General features: G+C 52.8%; 1 protein-coding gene across 2 annotated transcripts; it reads right to left on the bottom strand.

Annotated features, from left to right (window-relative positions):
- Window positions 1-5,823: 5,823 nt before the first annotated feature.
- Window positions 5,824-19,279, bottom strand: TMEM114 (transmembrane protein 114). Of its 2 annotated transcripts, XM_032328226.1 has the most exons (4): window positions 19,013-19,279; window positions 18,653-18,733; window positions 7,979-8,116; window positions 5,824-6,771 (listed from the first exon to the last, which is right to left on the bottom strand). In XM_032328226.1, exons 1-4 carry the CDS (start codon window positions 19,230-19,232, stop codon window positions 6,539-6,541), a joined length of 672 nt encoding a protein of 223 aa, XP_032184117.1. In that variant the 5' UTR covers window positions 19,233-19,279; the 3' UTR covers window positions 5,824-6,538. The 2 variants fall into 2 exon arrangements, with proteins under 2 accessions (XP_032184117.1, XP_032184118.1); XM_032328227.1 differs by lacking the exon at window positions 7,979-8,116.
- Between the last annotated feature and the right edge of the window lie 3,644 nt (window positions 19,280-22,923).

The following is a 22,923-nucleotide window of genomic DNA, read 5'->3' as shown; positions in this document are numbered from 1 at the left end:
AAGAAGACCCAGTCCCCACCACCAGCCGTGGCGCTGAGTGCCGGTACCCTCTGCAGATCCCTTTGACAGCAGGACCTGGGCCCTCCCTCTGCTGCATAACCCCAGACCTACTTCCCAACGCTCACAGACACTTTAAGAGCAACCAACATCCTTTTTTCTCCTTTTGTGCTGACATCAACCGAAATCTGTCTTTGATACCTGCACCTGGGAATCCTGGCTGGGTCCAACAGGGTCCCCATCCACTTCCCCACCAGTGGGAATCATGCCACCCCCCCCCCCCACTCCTTTAAGAGACTGATTTGCAGGGGCACCTGTCTGGCTTAGTCTGTAGGGTGTGCAGCTCTCAATCTTGAGGTCGTGAATTCGGTGTAGAGATTACTTAAATAAATAGACTTTAAAAATAAATTAGTTAAAGACGGAACTGGAGGGCGCCTGGGTGGCTCAGTGGGTTAAGCCGCTGCCTTCGGCTCAGGTCATGATCTCGGGGTCCCGGGATCGAGTCCCTCGTCCGGCTCTCTGCTCAGCGGGGAGGCTGCTTCCTCCTCTCTCTCTCTCTCTCTCTCTCTCTCTGCCTGCCTCTCTGCCTACTTGTGATCTCTGTCTGTCAAATAAATAAATAAAATCTTTAAAGAAAAAAAAAAAGACGGAACTGGATACAGTCCGTGTTCATTACAAGTATCCATTTCAGGTTTAATGTGATCCCTCCTTCTGTGCCTGCCTGCCTCCTGTCCTTCCTCCCTCCGGACCTCTCTCAAATAATCAGCGCGCACCTACATCACATGAAGACTGTTCTGGACTGGGGTCCCAGGGGTGTTTGCTTCCTTTGTCCCTGTACACGTCATTGTCTGGCACATAATTGGCTCTTAATAAATTCCTATGGAATTGAATGAATGCATGTGACTTCACCAGATAGCAAAACAAAACAAACACCAAAGACAGAAACAAAGACGCCCCACACCACCCCCCAAATCCCGATACTTGGCATTTTCGACAGAGCATGGAGCTGACCAATGCCCCCAGGGTGTGGGCTGGCTGGGAAATTTGCTCAGAGAAGAGACTGGATAGAATCTGGGGTTTACACATTTATCCAACAGGTAGTTATCATATGTGCCAGATGCCGTCGCAAGGACCAGCAAGGGACAGGAGAGACAGCGCTCCGGGTTAACACGGAGCACAGAATCCGGGAGGGAAACAGACAAGAAGCAAAGTGCATATCACCCAGGGCGTATCACAGAGCAGTGAGTGCTAAGGTCAAGAAAGCACGGAGGGGGCGCCTGGGTGGCTCAGTGGGTTAAGCCGCTGCCTTCGGCTCAGGTCATGATCTCGGGGTCCTAGGATCGAGTCCCACATCGGACTCTCTGCTCAGTAGGGAGCCTGCTTCCCTCTCTCTCTCTCTCTGCCTGCCTCTCCGACTACTTGTGATTTTTCTCTGTCAAATAAATAAATAAAATCTTAAAAAAAAAAAAGAAAAGAAAGCACGGAGGGAGGGGGAATCGGGGAGTCTGGTGAAGGTTGTGGTTTTAGGGAGGCGGGGAAGGTCTTGTTACTTCCAGGCAGGGAACAGTAAATGCCCAACCTGTTCAAGGAACAGCAAGGAGGCTGCACAGCGCGAGTACCTGGGAGAACACTAGTGCCAGAAAGGAGGGGTATGGTTGCCAGATTTAGTGAATTAAAATCCAGGATGCCCATTTAAATTTGAATATCAGAGAAGCAGTACATAATTGTTTAGGATAAGTATGTCCCACCTATTGGGTGGGATATACTGTTCCTGGAAAGGCCCACGGCTGCCTCAGGGCTGCTGTCACCCACCAGGGGACGCCCCTTCCCGGCCCATCCCCTGTCCTGAGGGACCCCGCTCCCCCTGTCCCACATGGTGCCCAGAAGGGTCATCCTGGGCAGCATCTGCGGCCCCCCCAAAGGGTCCACATGGACCACTTCTCTGGCTCCGAGGGGTCTTCCACGCCTGATCTGTCTCCACCTCTGGTTTCTCGCTGTCTGTTTGCGTCTCCCTCCTCTCCCTTCTCTGCGTGGGTCTCCCTGGGGCCCCGTCCCTCTCCTTCCTCCTTCCTGCACCTCCTTCTGCCCTTCTGTCCTGCCGCTGCCTGTCCACACTGCTCTCCTCCTCTTCGTCTCCTCCCTGTGCCAGCTCGCCCCTCCTCCTCTGCCTTCCCCACACCCCTCTCTCTGTCTCTGTCTCTTCTACTGTGCTCACGCGTTCCTCCGGGTCTCCCTGTATGCGCGTGTGTCCATCTCTCCCGCTCCCCTTGGCTCCCATTCTTCATGTGCTCCAGAGGGCACCTGACCTATAAACGTTCCACAAAGCCCGGGCTGCTGTCGGGCCGACGCACAGGTGCTGAGTCTGCATCCAACCTTCACGGGGGCCTAATACCAGTGGCCCAGCTGCTGGGTGTCATGTGCTGGGAAAATGACAGGTGGACATTCACTTGGGGGGGAAAGCAAAGACCACGGATCGCTCCCCCCCACCTTTTTTTTTTACTATAAATGAAATTCAGGGCATTGACTCTGGAGAAGGGGGAGCGGCTCCATGTCAGAGGGACAGAGGGAGGAGGGGGGTGAGGGCGCTGGAGCAGGGTCTCAGCCCTGGCCCTGCCACCCACCCTGCCCCTCCCCCCACCCAGCAAGTCCTTCGATGCTCCTCAGGCTCTTCATCGGCAAAATGGGGCCAAAGATGATTGGTCCGCAAGACCCGGGGCTCCCTAGTGTTAGAAGTCTGAAGCCCAAATGTGAGAAGTTTGGCTTTTTTGAGTCCCTGGATGATGTTAATATGAAGGTGGGGTGGAAAACCACACAGGGCCTATGCATCCCCTCACCTAGAGATGTCTCCTCGTCCTCAAAATAGAATCAGAATGGAATAGAGTAGGACAGAATAGCACAGAATCCCAAACCCCACCACTGCCTCGTCATGGAGCCCAGGTAACCCAGCTACCTCCTCTCTCTGTCATCCTCTCCGCCTACCCACCTCCTATCTCTAATCACCTGCTACCACACTCCTTCCCCTCTCCTTCTTTCTTCCCTTCAAACACATGAACTTGTTTCCACCTCAGGGCCTTTGCACTTACTATCTCCTGCTTGGCCTGCTGTTTCCCCATGTGGCAGGTTCCTCACTTAGGATCAACACATACTACCTCCTCCAAGAGACCTTCAGCACAATGCCTCCTCCTCCAGGAGGCCCTTGCTGACTATCCTTCCTGGAGTAACATCTCTCCTGGCCACCCTCCAACTCATGTTTTGTTTTCTTCATAACCCTAATACTCCCTGAATTTCTCATAGGTATCATTGGTTCACGAGTGTGTGATCTGTTTCCATGTAAACTAGTAAGGGCAGGGATTTTGTCAGCCTTCTGCACTAACGTGTCCCCAGAACTTAGAACAGTTCTTGACACATCATAGGAGTTTGATAAGTGTTTATGAAATGAATGAGATTATTTTCAACTATATGGTTAGTTCCTTAAATACACAAGTGCTCTCTTTTATGACAATTCATTTTTGTGCCCCTAGCAGGGTTTCATGAGCTCAGCACGATTCACACGTGGGACTAGGTAATTCCCCATCTTGGGAGCTGTCCTATGTACAGAAGGGCGTTTAGCAGCAGCTCTGGCCTCTGCCCTCTGGGTGCAAGGAGACCTCACCTCGACCAAAAATGTCTCTAGACATCGCCAATGTCCCAGGTATGGAGGGGATGGGGAATCGCCTCAGCTGAGATCCCCTGCCCTGCAGTGTCAGACCCGTTGCTGGACACCGAGAGGGCTGAAAAGGAACGTCTTTGGACGCATTTGAGAACAGGGTCGGCCTCTGGTGCAGTTCCACCATATGACCACCAGGTGGCAGCAAAGACCGCTCTCTTTCTCTCACTAACAGGTTGCCCTCACTTTGCGAAAACTTTCGTTTATCTCTCTGCGGAACTGATTCTGTAACTCTGCGGTCGCCCCCCCCCCCCCACAACGGGGCCTCGTGGACAATCTGAAGAAAGGGCAGCAATGACCTGAACCCACCGGCAGACAGAGAGCTCCCTGGTATGGGTGTTGGCTGGCAGAAGAGGAAAGGAAATCATTCTGGAATCAGGCAGATCTGAATTTGCACCCCAGTTGTACCCCTTTCTCTCTTTGTACCTTCCGGCTAGTCAGCTTAGCCTGTCTGTGCCTCAGTTTCCTCATCTGTACCCGCCTTGCTCCTCTCCATAGTCCTCACCACCAACCACATGTTTTGCACGCCTGTCCATCATGTGGCAGCTCCAAGAGCAAGAGCTCGCTAGTTCCTAGCATGCCATGACCTTCACCAGTGTTGGTTGAGTGACTGACTGACTGATGGCATGTAGAATAATGCAGATGTGTAATAAGTACTCAGTGAGCGTCAGTCATGGTGAGGAGGAGGAGGAGGTCATGTCACAGTAAGGGGGACGGTGTGGTGGTGAGGACAGTGTCACCATGATGTTGCTACTGGTGCTGTCACCTTGTGACCCAGGCCAATGGTCCCCAAACCTTCTAAGCCAGCAGCACTTCCCAGAGGGATTTTCTTAAACCTAAGGCTTCCCAGGCCCTCCCACCCCTTGTGACTCTGAACCCACGGGAATAGGTTGAAAACCTCGGCTGTATCCTGAAATCATCCAGAGAGGTCTTTAAACACTATCAGCTCTACCCTGAGGTACGATCAGAGCAAGGATTCAGCCAGGGTATCAGGGTTTTTAAAAGATGTCCCAGTGATTCTAATGTGCAGCCAAGAGACAACCACCCCTATCCCTTAGCAAATGCCCAAGATCAGTGTCACACAGGAGAGGGCCCCAGACTAGCAGCATCCACATCACTGGGGAGCTGGTCAGTACTGAAATCTCGGGCCTCACCGGGACCTGCTGACTCAGAGGGCCCCTAGGGGCGGCCCCCCGCCAGGAGGGTTGGGACACCCCGAAGAGTCTCGGCACACTGAAGTGTGAGAAGCACCGCTCCAGGGGATCTGGATGTGCAGCTACTTTGGAAACTCCCACTCCCGTGGCCAGAACACCAGGACAAAAGGAAGGATGGAACTTTCTGGAAGAGGGAGGAGGGGTTATGATTAGTCCCTGAAGATGGCCCCATCAGCGAGCTCCATGGGAATCTTTCATTTCCTCTCCTAGACCACCCCCCACCACCACATGTGCTGAGAAAAGCCCAGACTTATGTTTGCCCAAAAGGAGCCAGGCCTCCCTGGACAACACTTGATGCCAGCAGGGCCAAGGAGGTGGGCACCACCCCCCACCCACACCAACTGAGGCCACCAGCTCACAGCGTCACCAGAACGCAGCCCATGACGGAATCCACATCTTTTTGGCTGGTGTAGAAGCAACCTAAAACCGCAGCCACACGGAGGACAGAAGACCCTGCGTGTCTGTGAGTGTGTGCGTGAGCGTGTATGTGAGCGTGTCTGAATTCACCGTCTGAATCTCGCCAGTCTCGGGCTCCAGGCCGGGGAAGTAGGCTCAGTCAACGCGTTTGTGGGGGAACTGCTTCTACGACAGGTGTGAGATGATGAGGGCTGACAGGTGGCGCTTGAGTCCAGGAGTGACTACTGTGTGTTTGAGTCCGGCTGCGAGTCTGCTGATGCCTCTTCCCTCTTCGGGCGAGTCTGCTGCTGATTCTGCTGATTCCTCCTGAATCTCAAGCTTGCTGATTGCTCTTCCTGCCAGCGGTGAGCTTGCCCTTGGCTCTCCCACAGTCTCTGATGTGACACAGTGAGACAACCAGCACACTGGCCACCAGGAACCTGGCGGGGCTTCCATGTCCAGGATGACTGTTTCTGTTGCAGTACTGAGCCCCTGATCACTGAGAATCATTGCTCTGAGGAAGCCCGGCCCGTCGAGCTCCGGGACAGTGAACGGGACGAGCGTGCACCTCCCTGAGGCGAGGGGGGACACGGGCACCACCTGGTTGGTGAGTAGCCCAGATTTCTGCCCTCGTCCCCCTACTTTACACTGTGCCCCAGGCAGGGGTTCGAGGTCCTGTGAGGCCTGTGGCCTGAGTCTGGGGTTCTGCAGCCCCACACATAGCAATCGTGCTGCGGCCAGCCTGCTGGACCTGCTCAGGAGAACTGTGGTAAGGGATTGAGCACTGTTCTTGGAGCAAGGAGTACACTACCAGCTCACTGTGCACCTTTGTGCAGCTTACCTAACCTCTCTGGTCTTTCGTGTCCTTAGCAAAGCAGAGCTGATGCAATGAGCAGGGGTGAGGATTGAAGTGAAGCCAGAGGAGGCCTACCGGGGCTGCATCCAGAAAGTTCTGGTTATGATCAAGGGGCTAATCTGTCATTTCGTGGGAGGTGGGTTCTGCACTCCAATGGCCTCCTCCAGCCCACACGGACACACGCGTGCACAAACACACAGACACAACACACCAGGCAGAGATGACAGCCAGGCCTAGAGCTCAGCCCACAGCAGTCCTCGGGTTGGTCCCACCACCAGTGGCCTTTGAGGAAGAAGAGGCTGCAGCCCACAGATGGATCCCTGGGGCCCCAGGCCAGGCCCCTGTCTCCCACCAGACCAAGCATCGGGCTCATATGGCCTGGTCCTGCCTCTGTCTCAGTCTGAGCACGCGGGCTGCCCCCATAAAGGCCGCGCCAGTGAGCAGCTCGGCGATGAAGCTCATCCAGCCCAGGGCCAGGGACCAGCCAAAGCGGATGTCCACCTGGTCGAGGAGGGCCTTCTCCTCCAGGAGACACAGCGCCTCCCGGAAGGCAGCAGCCGAGTACGCGATGTAGACGCTAATTCCAGCCAGGGTCACCAAGGCTGCAGGAGAGGCAAAGAGAGCAGATCGAAACTCTGGGCTCCTCCTCCTCCTCGCGAAGCCCACCGCTCTAGGTGCCCATGCTCCTCCCGCCACAGGGCCTTTGCCCTTGCTAGTCCCCTATACGGTGCACCCTCCCTTCCTGTTCCCGTGCCCCCCCCCCCCCAGAAACTCTTTTCCACCCCACCTCAGCTCACGCTTGGCTTCTGGAACCTCCCCAGACAGGTCAAGTCCCCCCACCCCGTGGCTTCACAGCACCACCCGCTGTCACTGTCCAGATCAGAACTGCAGCTTTGCATTTGTTTGTGAAGTGGCTGAGCTAATGGTCGTCTCCCCAACTGGGCTATGAGCTCCAGGGGGCTCATCCTGGATTCCCCCACACCCAGCATGGGGCTGGCCCACGGTGGGTCTCCAGAGACCAGGAATGAGAGCTGCGCTGTCCAGAGACACAGCTGTTGGCCACAAGGGGCTATTTCAACTGAAATTAAATTAGTGGAAATGAACATCTCAGCCCTCCTGAGCATCAGCTCCACCTAAAGTGCTCCGCAGCCTGGCCTGAGGCCCCCCCAATGGCGCAGCGTGGATTAGACTTTCCACCACTGTAGAAAGTCCGAGTGGGCAGGGTGGTTTCGAGAATTAGTCCCTGGGTAAACTCTTAATGCCAGTGTTAATACTAGCAGAGGTTGAGGACATCTGAGCCTCACACTTTTCACCTCCAGACACTCTTTTTGGGGTTTTCTCTCCATGGATCCCAAGTGCGTGAATCACCTCTGTTCCTGTTCTGGGTTTAAGGAGGGACTATTTCAAGCCCACAGGAAGGAGGGAGGAAGGAGAGAGGGCTTAGGACAACAGCTGTGCCCTGGATCCCATCTTTGAAAGCCTCTGTTCTGCCAAACAAAGGGGATTAACCCTGGCATTGCCCGGTTTTTAATCTATCAGTCAATCAGTCAAAGGAAGATGCATCAGAAGGGCAGAGGCACATGAGGGAGAAGGGAGAAGCCCTCAAACAGAAGCTCTAGGGTCCTCTGTGAAATCAGGAAATAATCCTCAGGACATGCTCCCACCCTCTACTTCTCTCTTGGGACCCATTCATCCCTCCCAGCTGTGATGTCACAGATGGGAAAACCGAGCCCCAGAGAAGACGCCTGCCCCGTCCCCAGCTGAGGGTTCACAAGGGGCCCCCATGCTCCGGGCAAGGGGGGCACCTACCTCCAAAGAGGAAGAGGGTCCCTGTGAGCAGGAGGAGGATGGAGACTCGGAGGAGGAAACTCAGAAACCCTGTCATCCCCCCAAACACCATCAGGATCAGGCTGAGCGGCAGCAGAATCACAAATGTCCCATGCATGGCTTAGAAGAGAGAGGAGGACAGCAGGCAGAGGAGAGTTACCAACAACTTTCAGTCAATCAACAAACACTTACCGAGCACCACCTACGGGCCAGCCCCCAGACGCTGGGAGAAAAAAATTAACGCCACTGCTACTACCTCGTCTGATGACGGAGATGTAACAACATGTCACAAACGACATGATCCCACTTGTTTTTGTGGCTGAGTAACATTCCATTACATAAGCTGAAACAATGGAGATGGAGAAAGACACACACTGTATGATTTCACTGATCCGCGGAATCCAGAAAACAAAACAAACAAGCAAGCAAACAAACAAACAAAAAACCAGACTCTTAAAAGCTGAAAATAAACTGGTACTTGACAGAGGAGAGAGTGGGGAGGTAAGTGAAACAGATAAAGGGGGTGAAGACATACACATTTCCAGGTGCAAAATAAGTAAGTCAGGGGGACAAAAACCACAGTGTAGCGAAAATAACCAATAATACTGTAACAATGTTGCACGATGTGGAGAGTGACTACACCTGTTGCCGTGAGGCGTGCTCAGGTGAGGGGTCCGATCCCTGTGTTGCACCCCCCTGAAATTAACAAACATTCTATGTGGACTAGACTTCAGTAGTAGAGTGAACTAAGTTTTGGAAGTAACAGGTGCAGAGACATCTGTGCCAGGCTTCAGGTCTCACAAGCTCGTGTCCTCGAGCTCTCTGTGAGGCAGGAACTGCCATGTTCGTTCACATACTCAGCGTGTTTCCTGAGCACTCTAGTGAGTAGAGTCAAGCAGTGAACAGATCAGTGACGTGGTTGAGAGATGGTGACAAGTGGCTGGGGTGGGCGGTGAACACGGCACAGAAGGAGCCTTGGCTTCTCCGAGGAGGTGACATTCAAGCAGAGCCCCAGAAAGGAGGTGAGAAAGGCAGCCTGCAGAATGAAAGTGGGGGGGGGGGGACAAGGGACGAGCAGGTACAGAGGACCCAGGGGGGGACTGTGCCTGGTGGGATGGAGGCACAGGGGAAGCTGGCAGGGGCGGCGCGGAGAGAGTGTAGGGGAGAGGGGATGCAGGAGATGAAAGCAGGGAGCTAAGAGCAGAGCACACACAGGACTGTGGACTTCCCTCTGAGTGAAAGGGGACACCAGGTAGGCAGCTCGGGGCAAGAGAAGCCCTCAGTTTAACTTCCGTTTCTCAAGACCTCTCTGCTTGCTATACTGAGAGTAGACAGCAGAGGGGGCCAGGGGCCGGACAGGTGGCTCCCAAGCTCATGTCCAACCAGAACCACTGAAGGTGACCCGATCTGGGATGAGAGTCTTTGCAGATGGAATGGAATGAGGGGGTCTCTGCATGAGCTCATCTGGATTCGAGGGGGGGTCTCGCACGCAATGACTAGTGCCCTGGGAAGAGGCAGGCGAGAACACAGAGGAGAGGCGGTAAAGACAGGTGACAGAGCTATATGGCCCCACGCCAAGGGCTTCTGGGGACTGATGCCACCACCTGAAGCAGAGGAAGCAGGGACCAGATTTTGCCTTGGAGCTTCCAGGAGTACCTGCCCCCTAGACCCCTACATTTCAGACTTCTTATCTCCAGGACTGTGACGCAATACACTTCTGGGTTTTTAAGCCACCCAGCCTGCCCAAGAAAACAAAGACAAGGAGCAGGAGGACCATCGGGGTATACTGCAATCACCCTGGTAAGGATGAGGGTGGCCTGGGGCTGCTGGGAAGGATTGGATTCCAGGTATATTGGGAGGATAAAACAGGCAATGGTGTTGACGGTTTGAGAACAAGAGAGACAAGACAAGCAGCGAGATCTGGGACCTGAGCGCTGGATGGATATGCTGCCGTCTGCACAGGTGGGAAGATGAGGGAAGAAGCATTGGGTTTGGGGCTCGGTCAGCAGGAGATGCCTGCTGGACCAGAGCAGAGGCAACAGAGATAGAGGTGTACAGTGGCCTGGAGCTGGGGCAGGTCCAGCCTCGGGGACCAGGGGGCACCAGTATTACAGAGGTGGATTCAGAGTGGGGACCAGACAGGTTCCAGAGCTCAGCAGGGAGTTCAAGCTCTGAACACCACCATATCGGGCAAGCCCCATGCACGCCTGGCCCCTCGCTCCCCAGACCCTGAAAGCAGCCCCTGCTCTCAAGACCCAAGTATTTCCTAAAGACCCAACCCTGCCTTTCCTCTTCCACATACGATTCCCCCACTTCCCTCTGGTGCTCTCTGCCTGTCCTGGCTCCCCGTCCTAGGCTGCCCCGCCCGCCAGCTTCCAGTCTTCCCTCCCAGGCTCCTGACCAACTCTCTGCACGGTGACCCATCATCGCATGGGGAACATCTGCTCTGAGTTCCATTAACGAAAACAGCGACTGGCGAGGGCAGGCATGGGGCTGGAGGGGGTGAATAGGTGAGGGGGGGGGGGAGCCAGAGAAAGAACATCCCCTACCCCTCCTCCCTGTCCCCAGATTGCAGGTGGCTGGTGAGTCAGGCGCACAAGACATTAACAAGGCATGATAAGAACTTACATTACAAAACCAGAAAGTAGAAAAAAAAAAAGGAGTTCCATGGAAGTCAGTTGGTGTGGGGGTGGGAGAGAAGAGGGTAGAAGAAATCTGGGGTCTCAGGATCCCAACGTCTAAACATTTGCCACCGTCTTGGCTCTGAGCTTCCCGCCAGCCAAAGCAGAATGGGAAACAATTGCAAAGTTCTTTACCAGCCATTCGTTTACCAAATATTTATTAATTGTTGACCATGAATTGGGCACTAAGCGCCTTTCAGTCCTTTTGGCAACAAGATGGGGATGAAAATAAATACTTTGCTCTTGCTCTTGAGAACAAGCCCAGCTCAGGTCTCTCGTTAAACCTACGCCCACAGTCTTCTCTGCGCCCCCTCGGCTCCCCACAGTCGCCCTGTCCTGGCATCTGTCACCTAGGATGGAGGGCAGCTCCCTCTTCTCTCTCTCCTGTTAAGCTGCGGGTTCCTTGAACGGGTTCTTCTAACACGATCGCATCTCTGAGTTTCCAGAGGAGCTCTCAGGAGACCGTGAATGCCCAACGGGTATTCACCAACCTCATTAATTAAGAGCTAGATGGTGTTTCTCTAAGGCAAGAAAATATGGCGGTTTCTAAGAAATGAAAATAAAGCCAAGAAGCTTGAGAGATGATCTCACAAGGGGTTCAAACCATGCACTTTCTCCAGCCAGGTACTCTGCATCTGTATTCGGTCTCTGATGCTGGGGCCCTGGGTGTGTCTCTTCATTCGGCAGGAACTCCATTTCCACCTCTGTGAAAAGGTGGCTCACGGCACTGCCCTCAGGACCGTGTGCCTGAAGACGATGGGACGACATGGGGAAGTTTAATGTCGGTACCACGTCCCGTAGAGTAAGTGCTAAGTGGATCATAAGCCCGCTAGTAAAACGATGGTGCAGACAAGAATCCAGCCCGGCCTCCACGGTGACCCAGTCACTTTGTCCTCAACCCTGTAAAAGCCACCAACCTGTGCAAGTCAAGGAGACAAGAGTAATATCCCTCCCAAGGCTTGTCCCTCCCTTCCTTTCTTCCTTCCTTCCTTCCAGGAAAAATCCTGGGCCAGGAAGTACAACAGCTGGGGTGAAAACCTGGCCCTGGCAGAGGCATCCCCCTGTATGGCATTGACTCCAGACCATGTCTGGGAAGTGAAATCATTCATCATTTAGAAATTAATGAGGTTTCCTGGAGTGGGTTCAGCCCCAGCGGCACCACGTGTGAGTTCCCCAGACTTGCTGCGAGCTGACTTGACGGACACGTTCAATTAAATGCCTGGGTAAGAGGAAGCTTCCCGTGGGAGAGCTGTAAAATCTCCTGCTGGAGTTTGGCTTAGCTTTCCGTGGTGTGTGTGTGTGTGTGTATATGTGTGCGTGCGTGCGTGCATGCGCACACGCACGTGTATGTGTACACCTTGGTCTTTGTTATTTTCAGGGCCACAGACCTGGGGCACGGGGATTGATTCGGAGTCCTATACCCATTTCCAGCCACATCTCATTTGAAAACAGGTATCTATAGGCCCCTAATGAGGGCCACGCTCTGCCAGAGAGCCCGGGGACACCGCAGCGGAGAATGTCCCTGCCCTCCTGCGGCTGGAGACCAGGGTCCAGGGCAGGAGATAGACGAGCAGGGAAACAAAGTTACAGGCTGTGATAGGTCATGAAGGAAGCCAGCAGGACGATGCAGAAAAACAGGGTAGGCAGGGATACCTTATTCTTCGGATAAGGTGATTGCATCTGTTTCCTTGGGGGGCATCACAAATTACTACAAGCCAGGTGTCCCCTACAGGAACACCTGTCCCCTACAGGTGCCCCCTACTTGACAGTCCTGGAAGCCACAAGCCCAAAATCAAGGTCCCATGATTGCACTCCCCTCCAGAGGCTATGGGGGAGTCCTTCCCTGCCTCCTCCAGGCTCCCAAGGATGCTGGCAATCCTTGACACAGCCTGGTGGCTGTGTCATTCCCACTCTCTGCCCACATCTCCACTCTCCTTTTCTTAAAAGGACCCTTGTCATAGAATGCAAGGCCCACCCAGTTAATCCTTTTGAGGACCAATGTGTGCCCAAAGGCAAGAAACCTTTCGATTCAAAAACACTTTGTTGAGGAAAAAAAAAAAAAAAAAGAAAAACAAAAAAGCTTTGTTGTAAGCAAAGGGAAGAGAAAACCCAGAAAGAAGCAAAGATGTTCACGCCAAGGAAAAGGTGACTGTGATTCCCATCATCTTACTGTTCAAAGAACTGCTCAACGGGAAAACCAGGCTTCCAATTCCACAACACCAGCGAGGTCAGGAAGCCCTGGGGTGATTAGTGAAGTAATAGTTGTGCTCTTACAGAAAGCGGAGACAGGGTTTCTGCACAGACATCAGAAAGAAGGAAATCTCAGGAACCATTTCTCAAAGGGGGAAATGTCACAGTGTCTTTATGTTCAAGACTTGTCAGTGTGACCTGCAGACCAAGAAAAGCTCAGAGATATTCAGTACAGATCGTACCTGGGAAGGAAGTCAATTTTTACATTTTCGTAAATATTTATTCTAGAATCTGGGGTGACCAGAATGCAGTCGTTTTTAGAATAGGGGCTGCATCTTCCATTCCCTTCGAGCACTCCAGAATGCACTGTTGTGATACAGAAAAAGCAGGACTCTACGACGAGCAAAGACATAGGTTCCAATCCCGATGCCACCTCTTACCAAGCGAATGTCATCGCCTCCCAAAAGCCTTTCTGTTACCTCCCCTGTCCATTGGACCATGGGCCCTGACTTTGCCAAGCTGTCCTGAGCACCAAATGTGAGAATAACTGTTTCTTTCTTGCCCTCAACCACCTTGGGCTCTACCAGGTAAGAATCTGAATGCCCATTTTGCAGATGAGAAAAGTGAGGTTCAAGGTATTGAGTCAGCTGCTCAAGAAGGTACAGCCATCAAGTCTCAGAACTGGGATGGAACAGCAAAGGAGGTTGACAAACGGGTGGCGGGACAGCAGACAAGGGGTGTTTAACCCAGCCTGCAAATTAGGAAAGGCTCTGGGGGCAAGCGGAGGAGGTCTCAACTTTAAGGTCAGATGAGAAGGCATGGGGGAAAGCATTCCTAAAGAAGGAGATGGCATGTGCCAAGGCCCTGAGGCAGGAGATATCTGGAAGGATACACGTGTCCCAGCTCTTGCAGCTGGACAAGCGGGCAGTGCTCCTGTAGTTCCATGAGCCACGCTACAAGGAAATTCAACCAGTGGGACAGTCCTCCCCAGGGCTTGCATTAGAGCAAACACAATAGCATTCTTCTCAGAAGAAATGAAAACAAGACCCACGCAGCCCCCACCTCAACTCCTTCGTCCTTCCCTGCCCATACCGAACCTCTTAGAAGTGCTTGGATGCACACGCTGCCAGTCGTTTTCCCATATATTCATACTTTCCTAGGTATTTACCGATTTCTCGAATTCTAAAGGGCACAGCCAGTCCCACTTCAACATCTGAAAACAGGACGTGTTAGGCCATCCCCAGGTATCTTGCTTATAACACTCTGTAACTGGCTTTTCTCATTCCACGGGATTTCTTGGTCTTGCATGCACATGAGTATATTCCCTTTGCAGACGACAAAATCTTCCAACGGACAGACGTACCACACGCAGACGCTTAGCCCTATTTCCACCCACGAGCCCCGAGGCTGCCTCTTGCTCTCCGTTGCCACAAAAATGGTTAAGGTGAGCCTCTTAGAAACTCACAGGGTAGACCCCAGAAAGTGGAATTACGCTGAATATGAATTTCCTGTTTTTTTATTTGTTTAAAGTGTGTCCTTGCATTTCAACAGGCACCAGAGGGGCCGCCTGAAGCCCGGGCCTTCGTGCCCGGAGATGCTGACACTCCAGGCGCCCCCACTTCTGTCCCTGCCTACCGCACAGCTATCCATGAATCACACTGAGAAATTCCCTCTAGACTGAGGCCACCTCTGAATCCCATTATGTCCCTAGTCCCTTTATTTCTGTCCCCCACCACCTCCTCTCTTGCAATCAGCACCAGGCCTTGTGGGAGGGCTGGTTTTAATTTTCCACACCACTGCAACAGCCGGGTACCCAGAGAGACCAGAGACCCAATCCTGTGATTTTCCAACCTCACCACCTCAGAAGACAGGCAGGCCAGGCCTCTGGCCCTCGGTCGGGCTTCTGCTACTGCTGTGCTATGTTGGGCGAGGCATCTCTGTCTGCTCTAGGTCTGGTGTGCTTAGCTGTGGGATAATCAGCCTTACCTTGTTCCTGGCTCTTAGGAGACACAGCTGAAGTAAGGCATAGGGAGGACCCGAGGTGTGAGTAAGAAGTACTTTCTGTGCCACCTCCAGAAACACTGGCCTTCTGGCAGTCTCTGGAACACCCTGCCCTCAGTCCTCCTGCTCAACTCTGCTCCTGCCTTTCCTCCTTGTAACTCAGATCTCTGATTCCCAGTTGGAAGAGGCAGCGTAGGATGGGGGACCAGGAGCCCAGTAAACAGACAATTATTTATTTATGGACTAAATAAATAATTAGCTCCATTTTTACAGAAGAGAAGCCTGAGGCTCAGGGAGGCAGTGGGACCCAGAGCAGGAGCAGACATGAATGGAGCTCCTACTCTGCGCTGTGCACCCCTGCTAGGTGTTTTGCCTATGGGATCTCATGTCATCTCAGAGCAGCCTGTTTATGGAAGCAAAGGTTGGGCCAGAAGCCACACAGCTGGTAAGATGTGGGACCCTTATCTCTGTTGGGACTGGCCCTACTCCTTCCCCCTGTTACAAGGGGCACATCTCACCCCGGCCATCAGCACATCCCATCCTGTGGACCACAGCCCTGGGCATGGGATCCAGGCTGGTCCAAAGAGAAGCCTAATCAGAAGTTCTGCAGACTTGGCAAGCAGAGAGCCTCCTGCTTGGGTTGTTAAGAGGAGAGAGGGTTTATTGAAAGCAGGACCCAAACAGAGGCAAAGCCCAGAGAGGAGAAGAAATTGAGTTTAATTCTCTGGATTCTAGCGCATTTGAACTTCTCAGTTAAATGGACAGGGAATTCCTTTTCTTGTTTAAATAAGGATGATTCGCATTTCGCCAAAAGACTTCTGGTTGGTACTGCTACCCTGGTTGTTTCTAAATTGTGACTCTTTTTTCAACATGGTGCTGAATTTGATGATTCTGTCCTCCTCCACCGAAAGTAATTCCAGTCCCTGGCCAAGGAATCAAACCCAGGACATCCCCAGAGCGAATCTGGAAGACAAAACATCCAGGCAAGGTGGGTTTTTAGTGGGCGCTGGAGTGGTCTGCTTGCTTGGGGTTTTGCAGGGAAAATCAAGAGCTCTCCCCCACAAATCCCCACTGGGATTTGTCTAGGAGGCTGGCTCGGAGAACACGCTGCTTTGACAACTGTCCTCTCTCCTCTGTGACCCTAACAGCAGGTCCTTAAGGAATAAAACATCTTCACCTAACAAAAGAGCTTGGGCAAGATTCAAAATTCATTCTGGGGACAAAGAGATTCTGAGAAAAGTCTCCCTCTGGGGAAGGTATGCAGCGAGCATGTGGTCTGAAGGGGCAGCCTGCTCTTTCTTGGATGATATAATGGTAATAATAGCAGCTCCCATTCAAGGGGCACTTACAGAGGCAAGGCACCGCTGAGGCTCTTTAAATACACTCTCCCGTTCCAGCCCTGCCATATCCTTATGAAGAGAAGTGGCAGACATCCTCCCTTTGCCCAAGAGGGACCCACGCTCGGAGAGATAGGGAACATGGCCAAGGCTGCATGTCTCCTTGGCAGTGAAGCTGGGGGGCTTAGGCCTGGGTCTGAGAGTGAACAGATGAACAGGCTCTGAATGTGACTGTTGCCTGTTTCTCAAAATACTGAAGCACACAGGGTTGCTGGCATTATTAAGATGCACAAAGGAGCCAGGCCAATGCCAATACTAGTTAGTCTGCTTCACCCACAGATGTGATAAGTACCTAATGCCAGCACCCAGCCCAGCAAAGGGTCAGTGCTCCAGAGACGGGACTGCATCTAAGAGAGGCTGGAAGGAATAGCAAAGACTACTGTTTATTGAGCACTTACTGTGTGCCCAGTACTTTGATGCAACACAGAGAAACTGCAACAACCAGGCATTATGTGAGGTCCCAGGTAAGGACACTTTTTTTCATCCAGCTGATTTACAGAATTCTGACCACGCCCCCCTCATGGTTTTGACATTTCATTTTGATAGATGTTGACACTGAGTCTCAGAGGTTAAGACACCTGTCCTGCGATCCCAGAGGGTCCTGGGAAGGGTCTGAGCTGGCATCTGGCACCCATGTCCCTCATGTCAAGGGTGGAACTCTTGAACATTCTTGAAACAATGCTCTGAGAACACCCCAAATTGATTCTGGTCAGCTTGGGGCTGGGGACAGAGTTCATGGCACTTCTGCCTTCCTTCAACCTCCCAAATACATTGAGTATCTAGGGGACATCTTCCCCAGGACCTTATGCAGGGTGTAGCATCTGGATTCTATCAGCTCAGGAGAGCCAGCTGCTGTTTTTAGGAACTGGAGGAGACAGCTGCCATCATGCTGACAGCCTGAAGTTGACCCCGGTGGGAATATCTACACCACAGGAATCGGCAAATGCTTCAAATCAAGACTCCCTCCTCCCCCAGAAAGACAATTATTAACTATTTCCCAACACAGCACTGAACTTCTGTTCCACTCATGTTCTCATCATTCATTTAACAAATATGTTCCACCTCTAACATAAGACAACTGGTACTCACTCTCATACCTGCTCAGCAAATCTGGGCTCAGGACCCCACCCCACACCAGGTTCTGGGCTAAATATTGGGGATCAAGCCATGGCAAGACAGACATGGTCCCCATCATCACAGAACTCATGGTCTCATGAGGAAATCAGACTTTAACACAAAAATGTCACAAAACCCGGGGTATGAGTAGAAGCTGGTGGGATGGAAGCAGAGAGATCTCAGGTAGAGGAAATGGCATGTGCAAAGTCCCAGGGGCAGGAGGAAACTGGGCATGATTCAGGAAGCGGCCCCAGGCCAGCATAGCCAAAGAAGAAAAAAGCAAGGGGGAGATTGAAACTGAAGAGGCACCCCAGAAGCCCTTGTGGGCCATGCTAGCGACTTGATCTTTGTTCCTAAGCCTCAACAAGTCCATCAAAAGCAGCCCACACTTTTCAAGGTCTGAGGAACTCAGCCTTCACTTCCTCATCACATTCTTCCTATGGCTCCTCTCCAAGCCTCAGCTTCTTTGCAGGAAGAATGAAGGTAATCATGGAGACGATACTTAGCTTCACAGGGTAGCAGTGGAGTTTAACGAAAGACATAGATGAAAAGCATTTAGCTCCATGCCTGGCCTCCTGCCAGCCTCAACAAACTCACTGAACTGTTATGTTTAGGTCCCTCCTTTCTCAAGTGCCTGTTCAGCCCATTCACTTTCCTGCATTCAGTCTTCCCACCGTGACTGAGTTCCAAGCACTGTGCTAGGCTCTGGGAAATCAGTCCTGAATGGGACAGACCCAGTGGCCCCAGGGGCTAAGTCTCTGCCCCTGATCTTTCCTGAACGTTCCACAGATACTCACTGCTTCCTGGCTCCTGCCAAGTGCTTGTTCTCAGCCCCGAGGCCGACACAGGGTGTGCATTCGGGTCTCTGGGCTCCTCTCCTTTCCCCATTCAGCTCCTCAGGCTGGTTTAGGCATCTCTTCCGACTCCCACCCACCCTCCCTCCCGCGGCTTGTCGCTCTGAAATGTGACTGGGCATTTCCACATCTGACTCCGCAGCTAGTCTGTGAGTTTCTGGAGGGCACGACCTGGGTCTTAATCAGCAGCACGGTGCCTGGCACAGAGGAAGCCTGCGATCAACGTTTGTCGAATGAATCCTAAACCACACAGTGTGAGCTGGGGCACAAGAGAGGCCTGGCCCCTCCTCCCATCTCCACTCCCTCTCTGGCACCAGCTGCCCCCTCCACTGGACCCCAGCCCTGCTCTTTGGAGAAGAGCTCCAAAACCAGTGTCCAGACCCGGGACTCTCCCGAACCCAATCCTCCCAGACTCACTGAGAAGTTGTCGGCTTGAGTCGCTGACGGTCACATTCTCCTGCCAGAAGGGGTTCATCAGTGGCACACACGAGCTCTGGACTAGATGGGGCAGAAGAATCAGAGGGTGTGGACCTGGAGTTGGGACCCCAGCCCGAGGCCTCGCCCCCACTCCCGACCTAGATGCTACCCAGGGAGGGCGGATCGTGCTGAGACAGCGGCGCCGGCTGGAGCCCTCTACCCTCTACCCGCAGCCCGCTACCCACCTGGCCCAGGCCCCGTCCCCGCATTTTGTGTTTTGGAGCTCAGGGAGGACTGCTAGCCCAGCAACAGGTCCCAGGTGGGCGGCGCACCACGTAGCTTCCCCGCGCTCCCCCTTACCCCGGCAGGTGCGCCAGAGGCCGGAGTGCGAGCTCAGAGGTTCAAGCTGGCTGCGGTTGGCGGCCCCCGCCCGGCCCCACGCCCCTGGGCCGCCCCGCTCCAGCCGCTCGGTGTCAATGATGTACCAGAAGTCCGTGCCGATGGCGGCCGCCAAGAGCACGAAGCTCAGTGCCCCGGTCAGAGCCGCCGCGCCCGCCAGCATGCCCAGGTGCACCCTCATGGCGCAGCCAGGCCCTCCGCCCCTGGTTCCCAGCTCCTCCTCCGGAGCCTCCGGACTGGGAGCTGCCCGGCCCTTCGGTCCTCGAGCCCTCCCTCTCGCCCTAGCTCCGCCCCCCAGCCCCTCACCTGCGCCCTCAGACCTGCACGCGCTCCTCCCAAACCGCTCCCAGCCCTCCGATGCCACCGCCACTCTAAGACCCCCTGCCTGCAATCTCAGACTTCCACCTCCGACTTCGGACCCCCATTCGAGCCTTCATCCCTCCCCTTAGACCTCCCCCCAGGCTGAACGCCACACCTCAGCCCTCCATTCCCACCTCCCACCTGCCTCCCAGGATCGTTGCCCTCGGATCACCTCCACACCGTCCCCAAACCATCCACACTGTCCCTGAACCATCCTCCCCGCCACCTCCCTGCCCCACCCGCCCCTGACCCAGTCTGCCCTGCTTCTCCCTTTCCGCCCCAGCCCTCCCTGCTCTCCCCACACCAGCACCTAGACTCTAGACTCCCCCCAACAGCCCCTTGTGCATGGAGCTTTCCCTCCCCCGCCCTTCCCAAGGCTCCCCGTCCTGCGCCACATGCGCCCCTCCTCCTCTGCGCCCCACGCCTAGAGAAGGGCTAGAGTTCTGGGTGCTGTACTGCAGGGACAGTGTCCTCCCACAAACTGGGGAAGTAAGACACTGGGGCCCTGTCAGTCTGACAGTCCCACCTGGGGGTTGATCTTCAGCACCCCTCTTTCTCCAGCTCCAATTATCCTTCCTCCAAAATCTACCTTCAGTTGGTATTTCTAGGTTGACTACAGAGGCAAAGAGCAGATGCATTTTTTAATAAAAGTTCTTTAAAGCAATGAGCTAGTCCAGGTCCTCTGTGTCTATTCCTCTACCCCCTCTGTCACTGTCACCATCACGACCATGACTATCATCATCACATCACCACCACCATCACCATCATCATCATCACCATCTTCACTATCACCATCATCACCATCGTCACCATCATCATCATCACCCCCAACACCATCATCACCATCGTCACCATCATCATCGTCATCACCCCCAACACCATCATCACCACCATCACCCCCATCACCACCACTCTTATCATCACCATCATCATCATCACCATCTTCACCATAGTCACCATCATCGTCATCACCCCCAACACCATCATCACCATCGTCACCATCATCATCTTCATCACCCCCAACACCATCATCAACACCATCACCCCCATCACCACCACTCTTATCATCACCATCATCATCATCACCATCTTCACTATCACCATCATCACCATCGTCACCATCATCGTCATCACCCCCAACACCATCATCACCATCATCACCATCATCATCGTCATCACCCCCAACACCATCATCACCATCATCACCATCATCATCGTCATCACCCCCAACACCATCATCACCCCCATCACCACCACTCTTATCATCACCATCATCCTTATCAATTCCACTACCTTCTTCACCACCATAAAACCTCTCATTCCTTCAAGAAATACTTCTTGAGTGCCTAATAGGTGCCAGACACTATAGCTTGTGTTGAGAACATAGGCATGAGCAACCCAAACACAGCGCCCCTGCCATTAAGAAAGGCATGCTGTAGACTTCTCAGCCTTCTCCAAGCAGGACACAGACCAAAAAATAGTCATGTTTGTAGGGCACACAGGGGTCCATGGAGGAGGATTCTAGATGCTGGAGATGACTTGTCTTAGGAGCAGCAGCACTCTGGTGACACGTTCTTAAAGAAGCATGGTGCCAAGACTCAAAAATTGATTAATTGGCTAGAGAATTATTAAACAAAGTATCCTTAGAACAGGGTGCCATGAAAGAAAGTAACGGGGAGGTCTTTTGGATTTGGAATCTAGGAACCAACACGGATGCCGAGACACAAAGGATGAAAAGGCATTTCATGCCTAGGGGATGACTTATATGAAGGGTTTGGTACATTCTAGAAAAACCAAAAGAAGAGTAAGCAAGCTGGAACACAGAGAGGAGCAAGTAGAGGGAAATGAGATTGGGGTACAGGTAGGGGCCAGGTCTTGAGGTCATGTTAAGTGTTTAGATTCTAGTTGAAGCCACTGAATGGGTCTGAGTGGAGAAGTGAAACTTGACTTCTTTTTTTTTTAATTTTTACATTTTTAAAATTTCACTCTCCATACTGGCTTTAGCATGGATCGTAGACTCTAGGGAGGCACGAAGACCAGCAAGTAGGTCAGTTAGCAGTAGAAACAGCAAGACCTCCTAGTGGCTTGGGCTACAGTGGTGACAGCACCGCATAGACAGTGAAGTGAGTAGGTAACTTTTAAAACTGAAGAGGGTAGGGGGTGCCTGGGTGGCTTAGTCAGTTAAGCTTCTGCCTTTGGTTCAGGTCACGATCTCAGGGTCCTGGGATCGAGCCCCACATTGGGCTCTCAGCACGGCGGGGAGCCTGCTTCTCCCTCTCCCTCTGTGATCCCTTTTGCTTCCACTTTCTCTCAAATAAACAAATAAAATATTTTAAAAAGCAAAATAAAACTGATGAGGGTAGAATTGATAAGACTTGGTGATAGACTGGGGTTGAGAATTACTCTTTTCCTTGTTATCTTCTTCTCCGTACCAATACCATCGTAATCGTCACTGGCAACCTCACCTTCATTATCAGCGGATCAGCACCCTGAGCTTCTAGAACTCTTGCCAGCAAGAACACATCCGGCCCTTGACCGTGCACACCATTCCATTCCATCACTCCTCCCACCACAGCCATGATTAAGATGGCTCTTTCCCATAACCTTCACCATGGACGGCTTTGCTTTCAACTCCATCCTACTGCTGCTATCACCCTCGCTTGCAACCTCATCAAAACGGTGCTTGACTGTTCCATCACCACGAGGCGCCAAGACGAAGGTGAAATTCAATGAAGCTGGTGCCAGGCCCCCCACAGGTTTCTTTAAAGTTGAATCCTTTCTTTCTCTCGGCTGTTTTTCTCTCTCTTGGCTTCATGCTTACCCAGACTCTCATTTGTTGGACCCTGGGGTCTGCCTTTCACAGATGAGCAACGCTGCCAAAAAGAATCTCTTTCTTAGTGGTCCAAGCCAGATCTCCAAAACTGAAGCTGATATCCCCAGCTTGGAGGGGATCTCTGTGGGTGGGAGGGATAAAATGCACTGGCTTGTCAGGTCTAGATCACCCGCCCTCTCCCGGAGCCCAGGTCGGGTGGATCAGTCTCACTCCAACATTTGAGCTAAGAGGTGTCATGGCTATCAAATGTAGCAAATAAAAATACAGGATACCCAGGCAGATTTGAATTTCAGACAAGCAGTGAAAGGATTTATAGTATCAGTATATCCCACGCAATATTTGGAATACACTTATACCAAAAAAATTTTTGTTGGTGATACCCAGTTTGAAGTTCAAACTTAACTGGATGTCCTGTATTTTATCTAGCAAACCCAGCTGGCTTCCCAAAGGGACACCAAGGTCCTATCACCAGAGCCAGGAGATGGGGTGAAGCGGCAAAGGGAGACCAAAACAGCAGATGCCCCTACACCCAGCCTGCGTGCCTGCCTTCACCAGACCCCACTTCCCTCACCTGCATAAGGAGGACTCCTCCCAGCCTCCTCTGCAAAGACAAGCTTGTTGGTTTTGAACATTCTGTTTTCCCCAAGGATTTTAATATAATCTACCTGACCATGCTCAG

This window comes from Mustela erminea, chromosome 20, assembly GCF_009829155.1.
Source record: "Mustela erminea isolate mMusErm1 chromosome 20, mMusErm1.Pri, whole genome shotgun sequence".
Taxonomy (NCBI): domain Eukaryota; kingdom Metazoa; phylum Chordata; class Mammalia; order Carnivora; family Mustelidae; genus Mustela; species Mustela erminea.
The sequence above is the reverse complement of the archived record's forward strand: the minus strand, read 5'-3'. Positions and strand labels throughout refer to the sequence as shown.